Genomic DNA, 16,135 nt, shown 5'->3' on the forward strand with positions numbered 1-16,135 from the left:
TTATAAATAAGGACCAAAGGCTATTTCTTTTGTTTTTTTTGGCATTATTTTACATAAAATAATTAATGTGGGGCTCGACTTTGTATCCTCACATAGCATGTTGCAATGATACATATGGTGTTTTCCTTTGATCAGAGGTTTCCCTGTTTGGTTACACAACATGCCAGGAATTCAGCTGAGGACAGATAATGCAGTTTTCAAGGTGCTTTTTCTTTTATAAACCATTATTTTACAAGGTTCCTATAGCTATATTTACATGGTTGAGTTTAGGACTCTATTTCATGTTTGATCCATACTGTTAAAGAATAGTAACATGAAGTGTTCTAATTTTAGCTTCCTATTTTTTATTTTTATTTATTTTTATTTATTTTTTTATTTTTTTTCTTTCTGCAGAGTGAGATGCAAACATTTGTTGCGAAGATAGTAAGCATGTGCCAGCAAGCCAAGCTCTTTGGACCACAAGGAGGACCCATAATTTTTGCACAGGCATTGTTTATTGCAGCCATATCTCTGTTTGTATTGTTTGTACTGACATCTATATAAGCTGCTCTGAGATTATTTAGCTTTGGAGTTCACAAATTACAGATTGAGAACGAATATGGAAATATCATGGGACCTTATGGAGCAGCAGGGAAGTCATATGTTCAGTGGTGTGCCCAAATGGCCCAAAACTTCAGTATTGGTGTTCCATGGGTCATGTGCCAACAAGCAGATGCTCCACCACCAATGGTATAAAATTTCATTCTTCACTTTCACTTTTATGAGAAGATAATACATATCATCTTCACATTTCCTACAGTTTTAGAAATACTTATCAATCCAGTAAAGGAACCTCTAAACACATGATATACCATGCAGATCAACACATGCAATGGGTTCTACTGCGATAACTTTCAGCCAAACAATCCAAAAAGTCCCAAAATGTGGACTGAGAACTGGACGGGATGGTAAGACATTCTCCTTTTTGTCTTTCTTTCTTTCCCCTTTCATTATCTGAATCACATACTTTGATGGTCATTTTGAATTGAAATGGCTACAGCACCTAAAATGATATTTCCTCCTAAAAGGTTCAAGAATTGGGGTGGCCAAGACCCTCAAAGAACTGCTGAAGATTTGGCTTATTCCATTGCACGCTTTTTCCAAGCTGGTGGTGTTTTCACTAACTATTATATGGTTAGTCACATCCATCCAATGTTATTTTTGATCCACTCTTTTATATTGCTATTGTAGTTTTTGTACTGATGAGGATTTTAATTTCAATCAATTGACTCAAATAATTTCAGTATCATGGAGGAACCAACTTTGGGCGCTCAACAGGAGGTCCATATATTACAACAACCTATGATTATGATGCACCACTTGATGAATATGGTAATCATTCTTCCAAAGGTTAAACTTGTAAGCAGTGAGAAGATATATGAAGGCAACCCTATCATATTTCGCTACAAGACTAAAATGAAACTAAAAGAATGCTGCAATTATATATTTAAGTTATCACTGTGATGAAAATTTAAATGAAATAAACTTCGCAGGGCTTCCAAATCAGCCTAAATATGGACATCTGGCTCAACTTCATGCTGCTCTTAAGTCAGTGCAGAAGGTTCTCACTAGCACCAAACCAACACACCAGCGTGTTGGAAATCAAGTTAACGTAAGGAACAATAAGTAAATTGTCTATATTACTTTCTTAGAATCCAAAAGAAAAGCACTAATATGAAATAATCCAATCTATATATCACCAGTTGACAACATTTCTTAACAATGCTACGGGAGAAAAGGTCTGTTTCTTGAGCAACATAAATGCAGGACAGGATGCCAACATCGACTTAAAACAGAATGGCAAGTACTTTGTGCCTGCTTGGTCTGTTAGCATTCTTGCTGGATGCAACAAGGAAATTTACAATACTGCAAAGGTAAAAGTGATGGTCTGGTCTTTCCTTAATCAAAAGCATACTAATTTTGCCTGCTCATTTCAAAAACTTGGAATGATATATAATTCTTCTGTTACTTTGATCAGGTTAATACTCCAACAACTGTGATGGTTAAGGTACCAAACAGGGCTGAAAAACAATCTGCCCAGCTCTCCTGGACATGGACAGTGGAGCCCATGTCAGACACCCTCCGCGGACATGGACAATTTAATGCAATGAAGCTTCTTGAGCAAAAGGAGACAACTGTAGATGCTAGTGACTACTTGTGGTACATGACAAAGTAAGTTCCATTTTCTCTTGACTTGATTTCGTCTTGAGTTGAAGTTTACCAAGAACAATATATATATATATATATATATATATATATATATGGTACTTTGTACCCCCACAGGGTTGACATGAATGACACTTCGAGCTGGACCAATGCAAATCTGCTTGTGAACACAGCAGGCCATGTACTTCATGCCTATGTCAACCAAAAACTTATTGGTATAAAACCATTTTCCTCTGAAGTTATAAAACCATTTTTGAAAAAATGTGAAGTTCAATTCTTACTTGGTTGTTGTTCTTAATTTGGTGATAACAGGATCCCAATGGGGCACGGGAGAAACATATAACTTCACGTTCCAAAAAAATGTCAAACTTAAAAGCGGGACTAATGTTATATCTTTGCTCAGCGCCACAGTTGGACTGCAGGCATGTTTTTCCGCAGTTGTTGAAGCAGGATGAAGATAGTAAAGGATTGTCTATCACCTTTGCTAAATTAATAATCGAATTACCTTGATGAAAAAAATATTGTCAGTTAAAATGATTTTTTTCAAGCTCAACATACCAGTACGTACAACTTATGTTAGTTTCTTATTTGTACTTTTAAATGAGCAGAACTATGGTTCATTTTTTGATTTGTCGCCTACTGGAATAGTTGGGGGCCCAGTTAAGTTGATCAGCAACAAAAACGTTATTATGGATTTATCCACAAACCAATGGTCATATAAGGTAATTAATTGGTAAATCAGAGAGTTTCTGTTGCTGTGTTCTATTACTGATATTTGACAATTAACTTGCTAATTTTCATTTTCTGGATTAAGGTTGGACTGAATGGTGAGGCCGAAAAACTCATGGACGCTGGTTGTCAATTACGCCAAGCAATTAAATGGTCCACAGATGGACTTCCCATATTGAAACCCATGACTTGGTATAAGGTACTCCTCTATCCACTTTTTCCTCTCAATTAAGGCTCATATTAAAGAAACTATTAGTATTGCAGCAAAATCAATTTATATAAGATTTCATTTGATAATTGTTTTTGTGTTTCAGACCACCTTCCAGGCTCCATTAGGTACAGACCCTGTTGTGGTGGACTTGCAGGGCATGGGGAAGGGGCATGCTTGGGTGAATGGTCTAAGTATTGGGCGCTACTGGCCCGCTTTCCTTGCTCCTGAAAAAGGATGTAATGACAGTTGTGACTACCGCGGAGTTTATAGTTCAGACAAATGTGTGACAAATTGTGGCAACTCTAGTCAGAGATGGTAACTTAATCATTTCACTTTTCTTGGATTAACACTGAGTCAGTTGCATTACATATATTCAGATATCATTACTATAAATGTATCAGGTACCATGTCCCAAGATCATTTCTCAGAAATGACAAGAACACTTTAGTTTTGTTCGAAGAAATAGGTGGAAACCCAACACAAGTGGCTTTCCATAGTGTCACAATTGGAGCTGTTTGTGGAACCGCATACGAGGGGAGCACATTGGAATTGTCATGTCAAGGTGGGAAAACCTTATCGAGTATCCAATTCGCCAGCTTTGGGGATCCTAAAGGAGCTTGTCAGTCTTTTAGTAAAGGCTCTTGTGAGTCTGCTACGGGCATGTCTGTTGTTCAAAAAGTAATCAACCCGATCTTCTTTCACAAAGCTACCTAGTTTGTTATAATTCTATAGAAGAGCATTTTCCTTATGAACTCTTTGTTTTTTTCTCTGTAGGCCTGCACTGGAAAAGAGAGATGCTCTATTAATGTTAATGAAGGAACACTTGGAACAAGCAACTGTGCCAACATCATCACTAGAAGGATGGCAGTGCAGGCTGTTTGCTCATGAGGACACCCTGTATATACAGAGTATTTCTCTCTCTCATTTTCAATTTTCTTTTCCGAATCTCCCAAACCAAGTGTATATAGGAAATGATATAACGTGTTCTATAAAGCAAACAAATTATATCAGTCGGACCTTTGTCAGGTATATAACAGTAAACATATCTAGGAATATTTGAAAATGTCATTCTTCTTTTTATGAGAGAGGTTTGTTTGCCTGACCTATCCTCTCAGGTCGTGAGAGATTTTGCTAGGTTAGATTTTTTGCTTGCTGTAGTTTTGTAATCTTGTTGCCTTTTGTGGCCATTCTAATTCGTATGCATCTCTTTTGTATTAAATGAAGATTACTATATTGGCTTTGCTCTATGGCTAACATAGATTTTCGATCTGATGAGCAGGAACTTATTGATTGAAGTAAAAACAAGTGTATATGGTTTTGTTATCTGTGTGTTTTCTAGTTTGCTAAAACAAAATCACATTTTGCTCATTGGGATGTTTGTATTATATGGTTTGCTGGTAATGAGCATTGTTGAGAAGAAATGCTTGATAAAACTTGTAAAGAATTGTCCTCTGATTTTGTACCTGTTAACATAACTCATCAATTATCTCAAAGTGAAAATGGTGGTGGCGGGGCAGGATGAAAGGGCTAATGGCAGATTAAGGCATTATCATATTTTATAAGTATAAAATTATATAAACATAAAAATTCAAATGAGATGATATAAGCCCATTGATAGAAGAGGAAAGTTAAAAAGAAAGGATCAACCCTCTCCAAGAAAATTTAATTTAATTCAATTTTTTCTTATTAGTTGACTATATGCTAAAAAATAATAATAATGTAGAAAATGGAAGGAATTCATTTGTGAAAAGGCTTAGAATGGTCAGATTTGGGTTAAACTTGGTTTGTATCAGGTTCTAACGGATCTTGTAAAAAAATCCATCATCCTTCCCCCTTTAAATTCGGATGTAAGATCATATATAGTTTAATGACCCGATAAAATTGAGAATGGATTGGATCAGAAATCAAATCAATTTTTGGATGAAATTAGAAATGTGACACTTACACAGTCACACTTGTTTTTTCCACGCTTTGCACCCCACTTGAATTTTTTATAAACCAGTGTTTAAAAAATTGCTTTTAATTTTAATTTTTTAAAACCAGTGTTTAATTTTCATTATAGGTAACAGTAATTTTCAATTCCAATATTCTACACATTACATGCACCCTACATTGACCCAAAACAAATAAACAGAAAATAAATGAACCTAAAACAACCATAAACATTAACGTTAGTGGGGATGCCCACATCTAATATCTCATCGTTGACTGCCACCCCATTCCGCTGCTGGTGATGCTTGTAGTTCTGGGCCTTGTGCTCCTTCCCTCATTTTTTCCCTATGCACTTGGTGTTGCCCGCTCGAGTTTCAGAAATTCCAATTTAAAAGCTGAAGAGGTCCTTTATTTACCATGAATATATATCAAAATTCCAGAGCCAAACGGAGAACAAATAGAACTACAATTCATCCCTGATATATATATATATATATATATAAAACTGCTTTAGAATTATAATAACGGTGTTAATGGTAATGATGATGAGGCTTGTGCCTCTAAAAGGCTACTGCATAGAGAATTTGCTTTGAAACAAAGATTGGCTCAAAAGTAACCAAGTTTGCCGATAGCTCGGCAATCAAATAGAGGTATTGTTTGGTCATTAAAATGTTAAAACTTTTTCAACAAAATGTACCTGAAGAAGTGTTTGGGTATACTCTATATATGACATTAATTTACCTGAATTATGTTGAACTGTCCACATTTAGAATCTTATGAGTAAATCTACATGTCAGCGTTTGTTTTTCGTGGTGGTAAACAGATTATTGCAAACCTATCTTCTCCAAAAACCATTCCGATAATTACTCCTCCAAAGAACAACCTGCAATCCATTGACTCTATGAAGGTGGCTATAAATTAATAAAGGTCTATATGTGCTTAACAAGACACTAAAAGATCACAAGGTGGAACCAAAAAATGACAAGTTGGAGGATTAATATTGTTTTGGTTATAAGTTTAGCCTTGCTATGTTTATGTGCATCTGGGATTGATAATACTACTACACAAGTCTCATATGATTCAAATGCCATTATAATCAATGGCGAAAGACGAATTATTTTATCTGGTTCAATCCATTATCCTCGAAGCACAGTAGAGGTATGTTATCTTTTCTTCTTCGCCATTTCAGCATTTTTTTTTTTTTTGAATGGCAAAATTTCTAGTTTCATACAATAATTTTTTTTTTTTTATTATTTTTTTGGGCATCTTTAGTTCTATATTCTGATGACAGTTTTCAGCTTAAAAATTCGTTTGCCGTTTCATGAAATTATTCTGAAAATTAGCTTAAGACACAATTTCGTAGAATAATCCTTTTTCTAACATGAGAAAATTGTTTTCTGTTGTTAGACCAAAAAATGACACAGCAATTTTAAACATTTTTAAAAAGAGGAGCACAAATTTGTATCTTTTTCCCCACGAATTATCAGAAATGTCAACAGTCATTTACTCAATCCATGATTAATTTTAAACATTTTAAAAATCTGTAATATACCTATACCTATTTTTCCACTATAAAAAATGCTCAATCTGCATGGTTGGTAAATGCATGTTAAAGAAATGAAATTGTGGTTTTAATTTGTGTTATTTCATTAGCATTTTCAGTTTCCATTGTACTAGCGTATCTCATGCTAAACTTTATATGGGTTGCAGATGTGGCCAGACCTAATTCGAAAGGCAAAGGAAGGTGGAATTGATACGATTGAAACATATGTATTCTGGGATCACCATGAGCCTAGACCCAGAGAGGTTTGAATTAATCTTCTAGGGTGCCACTAGTTTCCAATTTAATAAACTAAACAGCATAGCCTAACATCTGTTTTGTTATACATCTCTGATGACTTAGTATGATTTCTCCGGGAACCTAGACTTCATAAGGTTTTTCAAGACAGTTCAAGAAGCTGGACTGTATGCTATATTGCGAATTGGTCCTTATGTATGTGCAGAATGGAATTATGGGTAAGTCCTTTTTTGTTAAATGGTTTGTAAATAAAGACTAAAGCTATGGCACTTTTTGGCATTATTTTACATAAAATCATTAATATGGGACTCGACTTTGTATCCTCATATTCATCATATACATAATGTTTTCCTTTGATCAGAGGTTTCCCTGTTTGGTTACACAACATGCCAGGAATTCAGCTTAGGACGGATAATGCAGTTTACAAGGTGCCTTTTCTTTTATAAAAGCATTAATATTTTACAAGGTTCCTATAAAAGCAGTAATACTACTTGCATGGTTGAGATTAGGACTCTATTTCATCTTTGATCCATACTATTAAAAAACAGTGACATCAAGTGTTTTAATTTTAGCTTTTCTTTGCAGAGTGAGATGGAAACATTCGTTGCGAAGATAGTAAGCATGTGCCAGGAAGCTAAGCTCTTTGGACCACAAGGAGGACCCATAATTTTTGCACAGGTATTGCTTATTGCAGCCATATATCATTTTATAACATTTGTATGTGCCGCCATCTATATATATAAGCTGGTCTGGGATTATTTAGTTTTCGAGTTCACAAATCACAGATTGAGAATGAATATGGAAATGTCATGGGACCATATGGAGAAGCAGGAAAGTCATACGTCAAGTGGTGTGCGGAAATGGCCCAAAACTTCAGTATTGGTGTTCCATGGATTATGTGCCAACAAGCAGATGCACCACAACCAATGGTATAAATTTTCACTTTTACTCCGTATGAGAATATAATACATATCATCTTCACATTTCAAAAGGTTTTGGAAATACTTATCAATCCAGTAAAGAAACCTCTAAACACATGATATATCATGCAGATCAACACATGCAATGGGTTCTACTGCCATAATTTTCAGCCAAACAATCCAAAAAGTCCCAAAATGTGGACTGAGAACTGGAGTGGAGGGTAAGAAACTGTCTCCTTTTTTTGTCTATCCTTCCTTTTCCCCTTTCTTTATCGGAATCCACATATACTTTGATGGTCATTTTGAATTCAAATGGCTGGAGCACCTAAAATGCTATTTCCTACTACTAGTTTCAAGAATTGGGGCGGCCAAGATCCTCATAGGACTGCTGAAGATTTGGCTTATTCCGTCGCACTCTTTTTCCAAACTGGTGGTGTTTTGATGAACTATTATATGGTTAGTCCCATCCATCCAATGTTATATTGGATCCTTTCTTTTATTCAATCAATTGACTCAAATAATTTCAGTATCATGGAGGAACCAACTTTGGGCGCTCATCAGGAGGTCCATATATCGCAACAACTTATGATTACGATGCACCACTTGATGAATATGGTAATCATTCTTCCAGAGATTAAACTTTTAAGCAGAGAGACAATATAAAAAAGGCAACCCTATCATAATTCCCTACCCAGACTAAAATGAAACTAAAAGGATGCTGCAATTATAGAGTATATTTTAGTTACCACTTTGATGAAAACTTGAATGAAATGAACTTTGCAGGGCTCCCGAGTCAGCCTAAATATGGACATCTGGTTCAACTTCATGCTGCTCTTAAATCAGTGCAGAAGATTCTCACTAGCACCAAACCTACACACCAGAGTGTTGGAAATCAAGTTAACGTAAGGAACAATAAGTAACTTGTCTTTATTACTTTCTTAGAATCCAAAAGAAAAGCACTATATGAAATAATCCAATCTATATATTACCAGTTGACAACATTCCTTAACAACGCTACGGGAGAAAAGGTCTGTTTCTTGAGCAACACAAATGTAGGACAGGATGCCAACATAGACTTGGAACAGAATGGCAAGTACTTTGTGCCTGCTTGGTCTGTTAGCATTCTTGCTGGATGCAACAAGGAAATTTACAATACTGCAAAGGTAAAAGTGAGGTGTTCTTTCTTTAATCATAACCATACTAATTTTGCCTGCTCATTTCAAAAATTGTAATGATATATAATTCTTCTGTTACTTTGATCAGGTTAATACTCCGACAACTGTGATGGTTAAGGTACCAAACAGGGCTGAAAAAGAACCTGCCCATCTCTCCTGGACATGGGCAGCAGAGCCCATGTCAGACACCCTCCACGGGCACGGGCAATTTAATGCAATGAAGCTTCTTGAACAAAAGGAAACAACCTTAGATGCTAGTGACTACTTGTGGTACATGACAAGGTAAGTTCCATTGTCTCTTGACTTGATCTCTTCTCGAGTTGAAGTTTACCAAGGATAACATTTATAGTGCTTTATACCCTCACACAGGGTTGACATTGATGACACGTCGAGCTGGACGAATGCAAATCTGTTTGTGAACACAACAGGCCATGTACTTCATGCCTACGTAAATGGAGAACTTATTGGTATGCTTCAATAAATTTCAGTTTCATCATTTTCCTCTGAAATTATAAAGACATTTTCAAAAGATGTGAAGTTCAAATCTTATTTGGTGGTTCTTAATTTGGTGATGACAGGATCCCAATGGGGCACGGGCACGGAAGATGCATATAATTTCACCTTCATTAAAAATGTCACACTTCAACGTGGGACTAATGTTATCTCTTTGCTCAGCGCCACAGTTGGACTTCAGGCATGTTTTTTCACAGTTGTAGAAGTAGGATGATGACAGTAAAAGATTGTTAATCAACTTTGTTAAAATGAATTTTTTCATGGACACAAGAAGCTCAACATACCAGCACTTACACCTTATCTTAGTTTCTTATTAGTACTTTTACATGAGCAGAACTATGGTTCATTTTTCGATTTGTCGCCTGCTGGAATAGTAGGGGGGCCAGTTAAGTTGATCAGCAACAAAAACGACGTCACTATGGATTTATCCACAAACCAATGGTCATATAAGGTAATTAATTGGTAAAGCGGAGAGAGTTTCTGTTGCTGTGTTGTATTACTGATATTTGACAATTAACTTGTGAATTTTCATTTTCTGGATGAAGGTTGGACTGAATGGTGAGGCCGAAAAACTCATGGATGCCGGTTGTCAATTACGCCAATCTATTAAATGGTCCACAGATGGACTTCCCATATCAAAACCCATGACTTGGTATAAGGTACTCCTCTGTCCACATTTTCCTCTCAATTAAGGCAAATATTAGAGAAACTACAAGTATTGCAGCAAAATCAATTTATATAATTTTTTTTTGTGTTTCAGACTACCTTCCAGGCTCCATTAGGTACAGAACCTGTTGTGGTGGACTTGCAGGGCATGGGGAAGGGGCAAGCTTGGGTGAATGGGCAAAGCATTGGGCGCTACTGGCCTGCTTTCCTTGCTCCTAAAGATGGATGTAATGCCACTTGTGATTACCGCGGAGTTTATAGTTGGGACAATTGTATGACAAATTGTGGCAACCCTACTCAGAGATGGTAATTTAATCGTTTGCTATTTTTCTTGGATTAACACTGAATCAGTTAGTTGCATTACATCTACTCAGAGAATTACTACAATTGTATTAGGTACCATGTCCCAAGATCATTTCTCAGAAATGACAAGAACACTTTAGTTTTGTTTGAAGAAATGGGTGGAAACCCAACACAAGTGGCTTTCAAAACTGTCACCATTGGAGCTGTTTGCTCAACTGCTTATGAGGGGAGCACCCTGGAATTGTCATGTCAAGGTGGGAAAACCTTATCGAATATACAATTTGCAAGCTTTGGGGATCCAAAAGGAACTTGTCAGTCTTTCAGTAAAGGCTCTTGTGAGTCTGCTACAGTCATGTCTGTTGTGCAAAAGGTAATCAACCCAATCTTCTTTCACAAAACTACGTACCTTGTTGGAGTACAATTCTATAGAAGAGCATTTTCCATATGAACACTTCGTTTTTCTTTGGTAGGCCTGCACTGGAAAAGAGAAATGTTCTATCAATATTAGTGAAGGAACACTTGGAACTAGCAACTGTGCCAACGACATCACTAGGAGGGTGGCAGTGCAGGCTGTTTGTGAAGACAAAACCGACTCGATTTTAAAAATTTTAAGATCGCTGTCACTTGATTTTTCATCAAACCAATTGCTGAAAAAGATTTCATACCTTTGGAGGACCTTCTAATTGTCCATACGAGAATACTCTCTTTTGGCCTAGAGCTTCAGTGAACACTTTCTCCTTTGGCCTTCAACACCATTTATACTTCACCTCTATGATTCCAAAGCAGGTTTGTGAATCCCCTCTTCGTGATTCTGTATTACAAATATTTGTGTTACTGAAAAAATTGATACAAGAGAGACAATTGTCGATTAAATATCCGATGCTAAAGATACAGGATCAAAAGACCTTCCTTATCCTAGCTCCAGCTGGGATCTCCAATTAATTGCAATACATATAACAATATTATTATAATGGATAAATTACGGTTTGGGCAAATCTCACGCGTTTCAGATTTATTACTTCACATCCCTTGAGGCTTGGATTTGTGCTCAACAATCTCCTTTCCATCAAAATTTGTAAAAAAAATGCATTAAATGACCAAGTTGCCCTTACACTCATTTTTTATTTATTTACAATATTTTTTTAAGTGGGGTAATGGTGGTGGAGAGAAAGAATTAAGAGAGATGAGATAGAAAATTATTATTTTTTTTTAGATTTTATAATATATTTTGTATTATAAAAATATATTTCATATAAGGGTATAATTAATTTTTTATGGTCTTAAGGGAGGTTAGAGTAATAAATCTCAAATGTTTCACCCATGTGAAATTTGTTCAAACCTCAGGGGAGGTAAATATAATTTACCCATAATTGCACTTTAAGATTCAAAAATTACAACAAGGCCCGTCTTACTAAATAATTTAATATAAGTCATTCTACTACTGAATACCACAAGTAGCTCCAAGAAAAATGAAATATTATATTACTTAAGGCATACTTAATTCTTATATTTCTTGAGTAACCCATTTAAAACTTCATGATTACTGAATTAAATTTTTTTAAAAATAATTAATTATTTAAAATAAATAATAAAAAATAATTTAATAAACATTTTATTAAAATACTATGGACAGGTTCTAATGATCAAACTTATTAAATTGAATGAAGGAGTTATTTGTTACTCTTATAAAGAGTAGATTTTATGTTGAGCACTTGTGCTCTCACAATTCCAACATTAGCTGCCCAAGATACTGTGGTATTGACGTTAAAAATCTCACATATTGGTAAATCAAGGTGACCAATATTGAAACTTGAGTCCACTAAACCCATAATTTAGAGCATAATGCATCTAGTAGATAAGAATTACACTAAAATAGTGATGTTGCGTTTGGGAGCACTAAATCGGTATTTTGGATTTGGGATTGGAAGAAATTTGGTACAAACTTTGAAATAAATTTCCTCCAATCCCAAATCCAAGCCGCCGATTTGGTGCTCCGAAACATAGTATAACAGAAATTTGTATGGTATCCAATTTAGTGTATTCCAAGTACACTAACACACTAATTTAGAATGAATTACCCCAATAATTGAGACAAACCATTTTATCTCATAAAGGTAAGTGTGTTACAGTTTTATAGAAAAAAAGTGCCCAACTTTATCATATTTAATTAACCTATAATGCAACTTGAGGACTTTGATGCATCTCATGCATGCAAATGAAAAACTCACTGAACCAAGTGTACATAGGAGATTGCATAACATGTTCTGTACAGAAATTAAAATGTTATCAGTTAGACCTTTAATTGTTATAGGTGACCATGGATGGGAACGGATCAGATTATGTATTAAACCTAATCCAAACGGATCCTTACATATTGTTAAAAAATGAATTCAATCTGATCCATTACTTTATGGATTGGATTATATCGAATTAGGCCTTTTTACAGATTGGATCAGATTGGTCCAATAGATATGTTTTTTTTTTTAAATAGCCAAATATTATTATTTTTATCATGGTCCAATAGATGAATTTTCAGCCATTAGTAAAACTTAAAAGTTAGTAGGTCTTTAGGTTAAAAGTTATTAAAATTTAAAATAACAAAAGAATAAAAAAAAAAAATAGAAATAGTGTATATATACATATTATTTTATATATAAATTTAAACGAATCAAATTAGATTAAATTGGTTAACTGATATGTGGATTGCGAATTTCTTATTTATCAATGCATAACTGAACTACCACTGAAAAACCAATTCAATTCGCACGGATTAGATCAATTTCACAGATCATTGATTAAAGGAGAGAAGATTTGACAATGTCATTCTTCTTTTCATGAGAGGTTTCTTTGCTTTACCCATCCTCTCGGGTTGTGAGAGATTTTGCTAGGTTAGATTTTTTGCAAGCTTGTTGCCTTTTATGGCCGTTTTAATTTGTATCTCTTTTATATTCACTTCCTTCTTTGCTGATTAAAATCCCAATGAACACTATATTGGCTTTGCTCTATTATGGCTGACAGATATTTTGTTGAGCAGGAACTTCAGTGATCGAAGTAAAAACAAGCGCAAGAGCTTTCGTTATCAATGTCTTTTCTGGTTTGCTATCTTGCTCATGCATTGAGATGTTTGTATCATATCGTTTACTGGTAATGGACATTAATTGTAGAGAAGAAATGCTCGTAAAGAATTGTCCTCTGATTTTGTACTTGTTAACATAACTCATCAATCATCTAAAAGATGGAAATGATGGTAGTGCCAGTGGTGAAAGCCTACAAATTACAATAATCGGGGAGTATCGCCACTGAGTGGTTCCAGGTACGGTACTTCCAGAGTAGTGTAAACTTTCTTGTGACAGTGATGGGATGAAAGGAACATATTAGTGCATCACCATATGTATACTTTAAAAAAACAAAATTTCGTAAATACACAAGCATAAAAATGTAAGGAATTTAATCCTCCAAGATCTCACACAATAAATATGCATTGATTACCCGAAAAATGAAAAGAAAGAGGAAAAAAAGAAAAGATGGAAAACACACAAATGAGACGAGATTTACGTGGTTCCACATATTATTTCACTAACAAAGAATGACAACCTTTTCTTTTTAAATAATTATACGCAGTCTTCTAGTACTCTCTCAACTCCCTCAAAACTTCATTCACTCACAACACAAACCTAGTCTATAAATACAGACCAAAACCCAATTTTTTAGTGGCCAAGCATTAAGTTACTTTGGAGTCCAAGACTTATCTAACAAAAAATTCTTTAACGTTCAAGACAAGAAATTCCTTAATTGACCAGATTTACTAAACAAGAATATATTCAACTGATTATATATTTTTTTTTGTATAAATCTGATATGTCATAATAAATTTACACAAAAATTCTGAATTATTTATTTTTAACTCCGGTAGTTATTTTATACAATATTATTAGAATTTATCTGAGTATTTTAAATGGCAGCATAGGCTTCTATACTTGTCATGCAATTAATTAACTTAATGCAAGTAACAATATTTACATTAATTCTTGCATGATCAATTATTATATTACCATCCAAATATATAAACAATAAAATTACAAGCTATTAAAAGTCTCATTCTAATAACTTAAAATGCAACCAAAGCCATCAATCGTTTCCTGAAGGATTAACATGGTATTATCCTCTACAATAATTTATTTTTATAACCAGGTAAGCTTTTTAATAGTCATTAAATTAATATCATGCACCTCAATTTAATTCCATTATAATAACTTATACTATAAAAATAAACTATAAAAATTAAAGACCCAATGTCTAAACTAATCATAAACTCTAAAAAAGAACTAACACCACTACTTCCGTTTTTATAACCATGCTCTGTTTGGTTGTTTGGCAAAACAAGTATTAATTGGAAGTTTTGGAACTAACAACACAATTTTCGTACATAGGAACCGACTAAAGTTACAAGCCATCAAGTGTAACTTATAGACTTAAAGTATGCTACTTACTTTACCATTTCAACAGAAGTTCCGTTACATTTGAAATCTATTCAGATCAACAAGTAGAATAGGAAACATAAAATAAAAACTATTCGGACCATATCTGCTTTTGCAACACCCACAAAAGAAGAAAAAGAAGAAGAAGAAGAAGAAGAAGAAGAAACCAAAGGGCCTTTGGCCCAATGGTATAATCTCCCCATCTTTAAAGAAGAGGGGAGGGGTTCAAGTCCCGGCGTGAGCAAAAAAGTGTGTGTGTTTGCTTTACCATTCAAAAAAAAAAAAAAAAAAAAAAAAAACCATAGAAGAACAAAAACAAAATTAATAATCAAATAAAATAAGTTAATTTACACGCGGACCTCCCGTACTTTTTAAAATATCTTACATGGACCTCCATTCTGTTAGGGCCAACGACAAAAAATGATGACATCAGCTACTATTTTTACTAAAATGCCAAAAATACCCTTGTCATTGATATATATATATACACACACACACAAATCTGCTAGTGCTTTTGCAATTATCTTTTTGTCAGATTTTGCCCTTAAGAGTTTTGGTTCTACCCACCTTATTGATCGTTGGGTCTATAGTTTGCAAATATTACGAGTGTGTCTTTTTCAGTGTTAACTGCTTATAATTTCATCCCTTATCTATCTCTAGAGACTGATGGTTAATCCATTTCGGAATCCACATATATGGTAAATTCAAAGACAAACTCACCTCAACCTCTCATGTGAGGTAGATTTTTTACTCCTAATTTCCTAAAGTATTTAGCACCAAAAATCCTTCTGAAGCTCTGCTTTTTCTTCACTCTTTCTCTGTCCTCCCATTTCAAGCACACATTTTTCATAAAAGAGAAAATATAACTATATGTATGTATATGTAAGATATAACTATACAAACACACACTTTACACACACATATATAACTATATGTATGTATATGTAATATATATCGATATCTATAGATAGAGAGATGGAGTAAGATTTTCTGAATATACAGAATTTGAGAGATGGGAGGGGTGACGTCGTCGATGGCGGCGAGGTTGGCGTTCTTTCCGTCGAATCCGCCGTCGTACGTAGTGGCGACTGATGAATCGACCGAGAAATTGGGGATTTCTGATTTCCCGGTGAGGGAAAACGTTGACGTTTTGAAGTTGGAGACCAAGAGAGGGAACGAGATTGTGGCAGTGTACATGAAGAACC

General features: G+C 34.7%; 2 protein-coding genes across 2 annotated transcripts; both read left to right on the forward strand.

The window, feature by feature from the left end:
- The first annotated feature begins 1,029 nt into the window (after nt 1–1,029).
- Nucleotides 1,030–4,451, forward strand: LOC132278450 (beta-galactosidase-like). The gene is made up of 12 exons (XM_059780235.1): nt 1,030–1,173; nt 1,284–1,371; nt 1,533–1,651; nt 1,743–1,913; nt 2,018–2,211; nt 2,323–2,420; nt 2,518–2,627; nt 2,814–2,927; nt 3,020–3,133; nt 3,249–3,460; nt 3,547–3,823; nt 3,920–4,451. The coding sequence occupies exons 1-12, from the start codon at nt 1,030–1,032 to the stop codon at nt 4,031–4,033; spliced, it is 1,755 nt and encodes a 584-aa protein (XP_059636218.1). The 3' UTR covers nt 4,034–4,451.
- A 2,336-nt stretch (nt 4,452–6,787) lies between these two features.
- LOC132278451 (beta-galactosidase-like) lies at nt 6,788–11,392 on the forward strand. Its single transcript, XM_059780236.1, has 18 exons — nt 6,788–6,883; nt 6,981–7,093; nt 7,237–7,303; nt 7,461–7,553; nt 7,661–7,804; nt 7,928–8,016; nt 8,146–8,251; nt 8,323–8,410; nt 8,579–8,697; nt 8,788–8,958; nt 9,059–9,252; nt 9,340–9,437; nt 9,549–9,664; nt 9,818–9,934; nt 10,029–10,142; nt 10,244–10,455; nt 10,546–10,822; nt 10,923–11,392. Exons 1-18 carry the CDS (start codon nt 6,788–6,790, stop codon nt 11,133–11,135), a joined length of 2,427 nt encoding a protein of 808 aa, XP_059636219.1. The 3' UTR covers nt 11,136–11,392.
- Nucleotides 11,393–16,135: the final 4,743 nt, after the last annotated feature.

Source organism: Cornus florida, unplaced genomic scaffold (assembly GCF_030987335.1).
Source record: "Cornus florida cultivar Cherokee Brave unplaced genomic scaffold, ASM3098733v1 CherokeeBrave_3.0.0_Hap2_Chr10, whole genome shotgun sequence".
NCBI lineage: Eukaryota > Viridiplantae > Streptophyta > Magnoliopsida > Cornales > Cornaceae > Cornus > Cornus florida.

Bases quoted from the DNA above. Each gene is read 5' to 3' on its own strand.
- LOC132278450 (XM_059780235.1), top strand. From the start codon at position 1,030: ATGGCTACAGCACCTAAAATGATATTTCCTCCTAAAAGGTTCAAGAAT. The intron at 1,372-1,532 runs GTAATCATTCTT...TAAACTTCGCAG, and splicing joins TGCACCACTTGATGAATATG to GGCTTCCAAATCAGCCTAAA. The intron at 3,134-3,248 runs GTACTCCTCTAT...TTTGTGTTTCAG, and splicing joins AACCCATGACTTGGTATAAG to ACCACCTTCCAGGCTCCATT.
- LOC132278451 (XM_059780236.1), top strand. From the start codon at position 6,788: ATGTGGCCAGACCTAATTCGAAAGGCAAAGGAAGGTGGAATTGATACG. The intron at 6,884-6,980 runs GTTTGAATTAAT...CTGATGACTTAG, and splicing joins ATGAGCCTAGACCCAGAGAG to TATGATTTCTCCGGGAACCT. The intron at 7,304-7,460 runs GTGCCTTTTCTT...TTTTCTTTGCAG, and splicing joins CGGATAATGCAGTTTACAAG to AGTGAGATGGAAACATTCGT.